Source organism: Herpailurus yagouaroundi, unplaced genomic scaffold, assembly GCF_014898765.1.
Source record: "Herpailurus yagouaroundi ecotype Mexico unplaced genomic scaffold, PumYag 160, whole genome shotgun sequence".
NCBI lineage: Eukaryota > Metazoa > Chordata > Mammalia > Carnivora > Felidae > Herpailurus > Herpailurus yagouaroundi.
Window position 1 is genome coordinate 26,776,346 of NW_024412401.1, and position 11,105 is coordinate 26,787,450.

General features: G+C 40.6%; 1 protein-coding gene across 5 annotated transcripts in view; it reads left to right on the top strand.

Annotated features, from left to right (window-relative positions):
* Nucleotides 1-11,105, top strand: part of PLPPR1 (phospholipid phosphatase related 1) — a 326,239-nt gene that overhangs the window by 278,618 nt on the left and 36,516 nt on the right. For all 5 annotated transcript variants that reach the window (XM_040481836.1, XM_040481835.1, XM_040481834.1 and 2 more), the window contains one exon: nucleotides 1,591-1,779. In XM_040481836.1, the coding sequence (XP_040337770.1) occupies nucleotides 1,591-1,779 (189 nt within the window). The remainder of the gene's footprint in view (nucleotides 1-1,590; nucleotides 1,780-11,105) is intronic.

Genomic DNA, 11,105 nt, shown 5'->3' on the forward strand with positions numbered 1-11,105 from the left:
AATGCTTTCAGCTATAAGAAGGAGAAACTGCAGAAATAATTTCCCGGAAGTAGAGGCTGTGCCTGGTTTCAGAGAGTGGGCAGAGTGTAAGGCTTCTCTGCTATGTTGTGGCTAAAGAAATGGATATGAAATAGGTAAGACTGCCGTTAGAGTCGAGCCTGTCCTCCGCCCCGTAACTCTCCAGGCTTTTGTGTAGAACGAAATTTTGATGCCATAATACAGGTATTTTTTTTCCTCTGAGGATCAGAAAATGTGGGTTTCTAGTCCCAGACTTACACAAACTAGCTATCATGACCTTAGGTTAGTCATTCCAGGGCTTTAGATTTTAAGATTCCAGCTTTAGATTTAGAACTTTAGATTTCCTAAACCTTTCCTTCTCCCTCATTGACCCATAGGTACTTCCAAGTCAAAACAATTTTAAGCCATAAACGATGTACAAACATGTCCTCCCAAGTTCTGATTTTATTCCATAATGATTATTTTGATACTTTTTAAAAAAAAACAACACTTTAAGATACTTTGTCTCCATTTTAGTTTCCCTACTTTGCTGATTCTCAACCTAAGTACGTGTTTAGCTTACTTGTTGGATAATTCAGCAGTGGCCAGTTCCCCACTCAGCCTTCTCATCTATGAAATATAAAGGTTTGAGACGGGAATATCTCCAAGAACCCTTTCAGCTTAATTTTCTGTAGTCTCATAACCTCAAAAATCTGTTTTCTATCTACCTTTATAACCATCTTATCCTGGTACTTTGGTGTTTCCAAATATGAATGAGACAATGAATGTCGACATTTCTGTATTCGCTCAACCTCTCATACCTACGAAAGGCTACATCTAAACCTCAGTGAGTGGGACATTCGTGAGTCAGAATTAAAGGATAATTATGTCCCTTTTTATGTCTAAACCTTAGGAACGATCTGTGTCTATAATAAGATGTTATCAGGAAAGTCCTGGATTTACTGGGGGAAAGCATTTTGGAATAAACGTAAAACCTTTTTGGAAAAGGTAACAGCCGTGACTGATACAGGCCGCCTGTACTGTGTTCCTCCCTGCCAAAAATGAAGGGTGTGGTTCTGAAAACCTGCCTCAACCTTTCCAGGTTTTAGCTTTCCTGTGCATTGGTTTATTCATTCATGATTTACCTGCCTCTAACATTTTATAATAAGGCAAGTTTATCTCTACTATTTCATGAGCTTTCTCGTGAACAGCTCTCACATCTACATCTTGCCAATTCTTATGCCGCTGCCCTTTGACTTTTCCCCTCTGTCCTGAATGGAAATATTACCTTGGCTCCCGTGCTTCCTCTGAGAGGGTGGCAGCAGAAGCTGGGTCTCTCTATAAGCCTTGCTGGGGTCTGCCTTTCAGATGGGAGCCGTTAATTATTTTCTGGGAGGTTTCTAGAACAGATGTTACAAGGCAGACAAGCAAGCACACCCTCCCTGAGCCCAGAGCACGCTGAGCCAGGCACGCACACACTCGCCAATACCAACAGAGGAAAGCTGCTGGGGTGATGGAGGGAGTGTGCTCTGAGGGGCAAACGCGGCTCCGAAGACCTGCTAATGTCTCTGTGTGGCCATGCTGTATTTTCAGCTTGTCATCATGGCTGGGACAGTGCTGCTTGCCTACTACTTCGAATGCACTGACACTTTTCAGGTGCATATCCAAGGATTCTTCTGTCAGGACGGAGACTTAATGAAGCCTTACCCGGGGACAGAGGAAGAAAGCTTCATCACCCCTCTGGTGCTCTATTGTGTGCTGGCTGCCACTCCGACTGCTATTGTAAGTACAGAATCGACTTCCTTTTTTACTGTCAGATACTAAATAACATTTCCTGTCTGCCTTTTCTCCTCTTTCCTCCCTTCCTGGGCATTCACCAGCAGTCTAACGGGGGAGGAGGGGGGTGCGGGGAACGGGGGTGTCCTGTTTCAGCCAAAACAGTGAATGGAGTTCTGCATAAAAATCTCATGAACATGGGTCTCGTCTTTTATAGGTGGCTTTTGCTTTTTGGTATCTGAATTATACATATATATACGTATATGTATGTATATATACATATACACACACACACACATTTTTAAAGTATGTGTGAATGGCATAAATTGACAGGCATGATTGGCTAACATGTTAAGAACAGCTACTGTGCTCTTGAAAAAATATGCAGCGAATTGGGTCTATTCAGGAGAGGTCTTGAATGTAGATGCCGGCACTGATGGAAAGAATCGGACCAGAGTGGAATGGAATCCCCTGGGCTTGTGTCTCCTGCTGTTCTGACTGAACTTCCAGAGAGAAATCACCTGACCTGAAGTTTGCTGTCATTCATTCTTGGTGGCTCTGGCCACGTTCACATTATATCACATTCAATTCAGTTGCAACTTTACCCTCCTTCTATTTCATTCTTCTCTCACATGAGGGGGCAAAAAAAAATGGCCAGACTATGCTCAAGGGAAACCATTTCAAAAGTATAAAATTCACAGACCTGTATCATCTGGTAAATTGATTGAATCCTTAGACATTTTAATTTCAATTTGTAAAATGACTTTGTGTTTTAAATGACTTTGTGTAGCATGTCTGAACATGCTACACGGTCAGATTCTTTGGGATGTAATCTCGGTTATCATTCCCCCCCCCCTTTCTCTTCTAATAGCTGCCTCCCCCAACTCTCTCCCTTCCCCTTTCTTTTGGTAATATTGACTGGCATGCTGAGAAATATACTGACCGCTCAGACGTTCAGTTCAAGTATTGTTTTCTATGCAAGTGATCTGCTTGCTTTAAGGTGAGAAATGGATGGGATTTTGAGAAGAAATAATATGGGTATAATGAGTCATAGACTTTAAGTTCGTTTTGATCATTGATCCTAGGCTCAACAAACCCTCCCTTAAATGATAAGACCATGCTGTTGCAATTAAGGTCAGGGGTAATAAAACTGTGGTGTATCAGAGTGGTTAAAAACGCAAGCTCTGCAGTCTGACACAGCTGGATTCACATCCTGTCTATGTGACTTTGGGCGAGTCACTCACTCTGTTGGCCACCCCACCCCACCCCCCACCATGAAACATAGGGAGAATATGACTCCCTATTTCATAGAGTTGTCATGAGACTTGAATGAGATGGTTCGTACGAATGACTCGGCACAGCGCCTGGCATGTACTAAGTGTTTAGACGTAGGGGAGCAAAGAGCCTGGCTGGAAACTGTTCTTCATCGTCTTCAGGATCACAGAGCAACTTCCTCTACATAAAGGGAATGAGATTCCACTTGGAAACCCTGGAACCGCAGCTTCATCTAGAATCACATCCTGGTTTCTTTCTGTCTCAGAAGCATATCATGTTCTTGTGTATTCAGACATGACGCTAAGTGATCCGTTGACTTAACTTATTTTCCTCTCTTCTCCCTAGTCCCAGGATATACCATTGCCTAGAATCTCCTGTAATGACTTCTTGGAATTACAGTTTTTGTCATAAAAAAAAAAATTAAGTAAAGCAAGGGAGACAGATTATTATTAAAAATTATGGTCAAAAAAATTAGTGAATCAGAAAACAATAGAATAATAAATAAGATCAGGAGCTAATTCTTAGAAAAGTAGAATGTGTAGGGGCGCCTGGGTGGCGCAGTCGGTTAAGCGTCCGACTTCGGCCAGGTCACGATCTCGCGGTCCGTGAGTTCGAGCCCCGCGTCAGGCTCTGGGCTGATGGCTCAGAGCCTGGAGCCTGTTTCTGATTCTGTGTCTCCCTCTCTCTCTGCCCCTCCCCCGTTCATGCTCTGTCTCTCTCTGTCCCAAAAATAAATAAATGTTGAAAAAAAAATTAAAAAAAAAAAAAAGAAAAGTAGAATGTGCAACCCCCTAGATAGTCTAATATAAGAAAGGCAGGAGTAAAAAGAAAAAAAAAGTTAAAACACATACATATAAGGAAAAATACATAAACCTATAGAAGTCTATATGGTATTTTTATTTGAATTGTATTTACAATTCTGTGCCAGTAAGTGCTTGCACCTCAATAAAATTGGTAACATTTTATGAAAAGGTAATTTACTAACAATGCCCTAAAAAGATGTAGAAAATCCAAATAGTGAATAAAGATAGAATAAACTTTTTAAACGTGTCTAAAATTTATCTCACAAAATATACTGAGGACACATAGCTATAGTATAAATTCCTTCAAACTTTCAAGGAATGGAAAAGTCATAATTCTATAAAATGTTCCAGGCCCTAAAAATAAACAAAAAGCTTTTTAGTGCACATTACAAAGCAAGAAAATACGGATTTTAAACACTGAGAAAGTGTGCATGCACATCCACAAAAGCACCCCCAATAGCAAAAACAATCTCACTTTCAAATATTGATGCAAGCATATAGAAAAAGATTGATAGATTTGTCTACCTAGAAATGAGCATTTCTAACAAAAGAAAAAGTAAAGACTGCAAAAAGTTTACAGCATATAGGACTCAAATGTAAATATCCTTAATACTTAAGAAAATGAGCTTCCCAAAATAAAAATGGGAAAGGGCAAGAATAGACAATTAACAAAACAATGACTGTGCATGCAAACATTTCTAAACTCATCAATTATCCAAAGAAAAGTAGTTTTTACAAGTACAGCATTTTCCCCTATAAATTTTCCAAATGTTTTAAAGACAGAGAGCCATGTTGCCGAAGGTGTAGATACTTTCATACAGTTCTAGTTGAAGTGTAGACTATTTTCTTTTTAAAGCGTAGCTTGTCAAAGATGTATTAAGAGTTGATAAACTTCAGACTCAGCCAGTAATTCCATTCCCTGAATTTATGTTAAGGAAATGATCAGTTTTATATAAATACAAGGATTTGTGTTTTGGGGATGTTCATTTAGGCAATAGTTTCCGTGAAAAACTTGGAACTAGCTAAATACACAGTACTAGGGGCCTGTATAAATGCATTGTGAGGCAGTCGTGTTTTTGAAACACCTTTAGTAGCAATGAAACATGGTTTTGATTTAATGTTAAGATTTTTTTTAAGGGCTAAAAAAATTGTATATACTATTGCGTATAAAATCTTTCTCCCTTTCACAAGAGAATCTGACCATATCTTAATTTTCTGGGTCTATTTCCCTAGAAAAAGGAAAAAGGTGGTACGTATCAACTGTGTTGCTAGGCCAAATTAACCCCTGATTGGTGAATTGCATCTGGACTCAGAGAACTATAATTACCCGAGGAGGTGCCATGCTATGACTTCTAAGTGCAATGACTCTGGGACCTTGGAAGCTGTGTCTGTGGAGTTGCTACACCATATGCTGACTCCTACAGGGCACGAGGCTTTTAAGCCACAGTGGCTCCTTCATCCTCTGATATGTCTATGATCTCTTGCACCTGAGCTATACTGCTCTGCCGGACCACTGTGAGGACCCGTGCTGGAAAGGAGCACGTGATGTTTCCCTGCTGGCGAGCTATGGTTCCTTCCAAGTAGACCAATGCCAAATGTAGCATGTGGTTGTCTGTGGGTCTGAACATTTAATGACTCCAAGAAGATACCTCGTGTGTGTGTTGCAAGTATAATCCCAAAGTTATATATAAAAAGACTAGTAAGAAATAAACTAAACTACTAAATAAACTAAACTAAAAATGTACACTTATTATCTGTGAGTGCTAATGGTACAGTTAATTTTTTTCTTCTCTTTTCTACTTTTATATGTTGCTTTCCAAATTCTACATGAATGTGTAGTATTTTCAAGTCAAAAGATACATTTTGAAAACATTATATACTTCTTCTGGCAAAAATTATGAAAAATTATGTTCTTCTGGCAAAAATTATGAAAAGGCCAATTTTTAATAAGACTTAAAAATGGCGACTCTAATGAACAAAAACACACATGGCCCAAAACAAAAACGAAAGACAAAAATAGGAAAACAGAACTTTGTGGAGAACTTTCTCCTCTCTCTGGGCAAAAATGATACCTCTTTGCTTTTAAGGTTTTTAGCAGAAACTGTTCCTTTTCCCCAAATGACAAAGTCAAGGGGTATGGTAAATAAACAGTGAGCTAGGGACTAAGAACCTAACCTACAGCTCTATTCTAGCTCTCAAGTATGGAACACTTTCCATTTCTTTGCTTCTCTGGGTGAAAAATGTGACCAGTAATGCTAGCAGGTCCCTAAGATACAAGCTGAGGAATATTCCATAAATGATGATTATAAGAATGACATCTTTTAATTTATTATATTCTGTAGTCCTTGCCTAATTATCCTCCCAGCATCCCAGTGAAATAGAAAAGAGACATCCCAAAGAGCATAGAGAGAGGGTGTGGTTCAAATTCCCTTCATTTTTGAGTTGAGAACCTTGAGACTTAGCCAAATTAATTTGCTGAAGTTCCAGCTAGTTCTGTATGTTACTGGACAGATAGCCACCCATTTGGTTCCACTTTTATTTTCCTCCCAAATGAGGGTCACTGCTAGGAGCCAAAACCGATTACAGTTGACAGGTTAATGGCAGAGAGCCCTGTGGCCTCGGAACCCTGCTGACAGTGCTGGGTGTTCCCCTAAGACCTGAAAAAAAGGTCCTCTAAGGTTTCTATCCTTAGAAAACAGAGCTCTTCTGATGTTCAGGAAATTTTTCTGGGAGGAAGGAACTGTGTTCATTTCTTCTGTCCCATTCTAGGGAGGTATGGCTTGTCCGAGAGCAGCCTTTGTTGGGCCACTGGGATCAAGATCCCAAGTGTCAAACTCAGCACAGCCCCTGCTTCTGAGTGCACATCCTTCATTCCCTTCACACTGCAGAGTCCTCCTATCTCAGGTTTCATATGTCAGGAGAGGCAAGAATCCCAGTCATGGCTTTGCCTCCAATAATTGTGTGGCCTCTGGTACATCATGTTCCCTCTATGGGTTGGATTTCTCATCTGTAAATAAAAGGAGGGGTTAGGCTAGTGATCTCCGAGATCTTTCTAGATCTAATATTCCATGAAAGCTTAAAAAAAAAAAAAAAAGCATTCTGATTGGAAAGCTCCACAAGTCAGATTCCCAATCCCCAAATCTCACCTTTCTTTCTAGAGTTTGGTTTTATACTCTGTGCCTGGTCAGGTGTTTCACAGAACTGCATAGAGTTTCTGTTGTTTATTCCTCCTTAAATCTATTTCCTGTTTTCACTGGAGTAGAAAAAAGGCAAGATCCCGCTGGGGTGACTTGTGTGACATTAACTAATGGCAATTTTCAAAAAGGTAGCTCAACCTGGACTTGTCCTTGGTTTTCTGTGCCTTCTGAAGCACATTAGCCTTAGAAAAACCTAGCACCTTACACTTCTGTGTGTCTGGACATTAACAATCCCACTCACGACTACAGGGACACACAAGAAATGCACAAGGGAAAAGACTCTGCCGAGTGTTTGACCTGTCATTTCCTATTTCTCCTTTTGTGCTCTGCTGTCAGAAGAGATCAGCATCATGTTGAGGCGAGGCCACATGGGATAAACTGTACAGGGACAGGCCAGTGCTGTCTCAGATCTTCAGGAAAGGTTAGAGCTTGGGCAATTTATTATGTCCAGAACTGTTTAGCCAAAAGTGGTAGCCCACGCTTCCAAGAGATCTGCAGGGTGCATTCTAACCAGTGTGGAAACCCTGGATGACTATTGCCTCTGGCCTCCTAAATAAACTTGTATGCTCAGAGTTAAGGGCAGGGAGCCTGTTTGGATAAGAGGATTTAACTCAGTGGAGAATCTGATTTACTTTTATTTTACCTCAGCCCCAGTACCACAAGGCATGAGGAAATGGCTATTAAACACTTTCCTTGACCTCACAACAAAGTGACAGGGGAGTATTTAGTATTGAAGCTGCAAAACATTTGACGCCTAGCCCAAGAGAATGGAAACAGCTCGCAGTTTGCATGCAAGTGTGCACGCACACATACATAAGACTAGTCTAGAATTTCCTAGGAAAAGGAAGAGACAAACACAATTTGATAGAAGGGCACAATTTGGAGGAAATTGTGAATCTTCATTTGGGAGGTTTCCGGACCCTAAGCTCTTGGAGTGAATATAAAAGCCCGAAGCACAGTGTGGAACAGAGTGGGCTCTCACTAAATGCAGGTCTGTTGGCTGACTGGCGTGGGACGCAGCTGCTGAAGCAAAAGAGACATTGTGGGACCTTGCAGTGCCTCATAATCTGCCTCTTCCAGGCTCTGAACAATCTCGTCTGTTGAAGCCCCTTTTAACACTTTATAATTCACATCTTTTTCCCTTTGTATATTATAACGTGACTTCTTTTTTGTTTGTTTTTTACCATGAGTCCTTCATTTTGTTATTGCTGAAGCTAGTGTACTTAGTCTTTACAATTACACTTTTTTCTGGGAAAGGTTTATAGATATACCCATTAATTGTTGTGGATTTTTTTTTAATAAAAAATTCATTTCCCCATCTTCTGTCTATGCTGAATGTGAGTGCTCTCAATTCTTTAACAGATTATTTCTTCTCCTGACGTCATCCCAGCGAGCGATTTGCTTACTCTCTTTGAGATGTCCCTTCCAATGATTGGTGATGATTGTGTTAAGGAGCTTTGATAATTTGCTTCTTGAAAAGACCGTTTGCCTAAAAATATATGCTGGTCAATTCAGTTAGTTATCACAATGCATTTTACTTTTTATTGAGAGCAGTGTTTTACCTAACCCACTATAAATTCCAGTTTCTCTTATTTCCACTGTCCAGGAGAAAAGGCATAAGAGACTACTATGCTTTAGAAATATAGCATACCACCTTGTTATACTATAACACGTGTCATATAACATAACATGGTATTTTATAACAAGTGTCAACTGAAGCCTGCCTTCTAAACGGGTAGTTGGGTAGTTGCGTCCCCTGGATTAACACCAGTAGGGAGGCTCCAATCTATAAACACTTATTATCCCAGTTGCTGAACAATTTTCAAAATGCCATCATGCAAATGACCTTAATTCTATTGAAGCTTGGATCTTTAAAAGGCATAGGAAGTGTCTAGGGCTGAATTTCTTACTTACACTTGGATGTAAGAAAGCAGAAAGCTCGAGCTCTTGAACCAACCAGGGCTCAGCATTTGAAAGGACCAGGATGCCTCTGCAGATCTGGGTTGTCAATAGATGGCCCTTGTTGGGGAGGATTAGAGCAGAATGTAAAGACATTGGCAGTCAGGGCTGGCAGCACAATCTGTGCATTTTAAATTTCCTGGGCCACTAAACAAAATCTACTGCAAAAGCATGTCTCCCTTTCTTGGAAATGCTCATGACTATGGAAGCCTCTCAGGAGAATGTTGGGAGCATCTTAAAAATCCCTGGGAGTGAAAGCCCTGAAGCTATTTAGACACTAATATTGGGAAGTATGCAAAGAACCCTCTCTTCTTCCTCAGAGTGTCCTACACAGAAATCCCAGAGAGGGGGCCACCAGTCTCTGTTATTCTTCAGGAACCCAAGTGACAGAGATATCAGGCAACATGATGACTCTAAAGTAGGTTGCATCCATTTTGCTTAAGGGTAGATTACTTGGTGAGAGCAGAGTCCCATAGGATTTTAAAAGTGGAGAGTTTAACCAAATGAATTGAGATTGAAGCCCAACTATATGATTTCAGTTTCCCTTAATCAGCCCTCTCTTGTTAGTTCCTGTCGTAAAGGCAAAGATGTTGGAGCTGGAAAAACACGTTAGCGGTCTTCTTGTTCAACAGATGAGAAACTGAGGCCCAGAGAGGTCAAGCAACTGGTTCAAGATCAAATACCTGGTCAGGGACAGAGCAGAGATAGAATCATACCATGTTTGCTTACTCCAGGACTAGAGACAATGATTTATTTTTATTTTTTTTAATGTTTATTTATTTTTGAGAGATAGAGTGCAAGCCGGGATGAGCCAGAGAGAGAGGAAGACACAGAATCTCAGCAGGCTCCAGGCTCCGAGCTGCCAGCACAGAGCCTGACACAGGGCTCGAACTCACGAACCACAAGATCATGATCTGAGCCGAAGTCAGAGACAATGATTCTTTTTAAATCCATCTCAACATTCTGGCCTTAGACAGACCAGGAAGTAAAAACAACAAACATTCCTTGAGTACCTATAGATGCTTTAACATACGTTTTTTAATACTGTCAACTATTTGCTGATATAGCTATTACCCTCATATTCAAAATCATAAAAAAAAGAAAGAAAAACTGGGGCTCAGAAAGTTTCAATTATTACTCGCCCCCCAATTACACATCAAAAATGGAGAGAGCTGGGTTTTCAGCTCTACAGCCCACATTCAAGAAACAGCAATGGCTTTGATCTTGCCAAGTACCAGAGCTACAACTAGCATATGTGTGCACCCAAAACATATATTGCAGGAGTTCTAGATGCCCTTTTTAGTGACAACCACATATAACGTGCAGTGAAACCCCCTTACAATATGAGATTGTCATACATCTTCCAGTGACTTTTTTCTGCAAACTGTTTATATTTTGAAATCTGAAAACTGTCCCCTAAATACTGTGTGTTGATATCCTTTATTTATCACTTACCAGATCTTCTGTGAAACATTGTGAAGAAACGAAGTCTAAGAGATAACACACCCAACTGATGCACCATATTCCAGGATTATTTGTTTATTTCTTTGCCATTTGGGTTTTCATATCTGAAATACAACTTTATCAAGCTAGAACAGTTATCCTCATTACTTAAAGTATACTTACTATTATCTAAATGTCTTATGTCATGTGGGGTTGTAGCTGGCAGAGCTAGGGGATAAGAAATGCACCAATGGAATTCACGTGCAGTTCATTCATTTCCAGATCTAGAGTTTGGCCTTGGTCATTTCTCACCAGAGGGTGTTCTCATTTGCTGTGAGTGATACGATGTTTGTTAGCCAACAATCAGAAAGACCGTAATAGGGCAGCCAGGGACAAGCACATGGTGAGTCCCACATGTCCCATTTACTCTCTGAACAGAGGGGTAGATAGAGGCAGAGTGTGTGTGGCAAAGACACAGATGGGGGAACCCAGCCATTGCCAAAACCAGAGTCCTAAATCTGCCACAATGTACAAAATGGCACTCAATGTGGGCTGGAGGCCTGGCAGGAAAGAAGAGAGACCCCTTCCCTTATCAAGCAGAATTCTCTCTCTCTCTCTCTCTCTCTCTCTCTCTCTCTCTCTCTCTCTCTCCCCT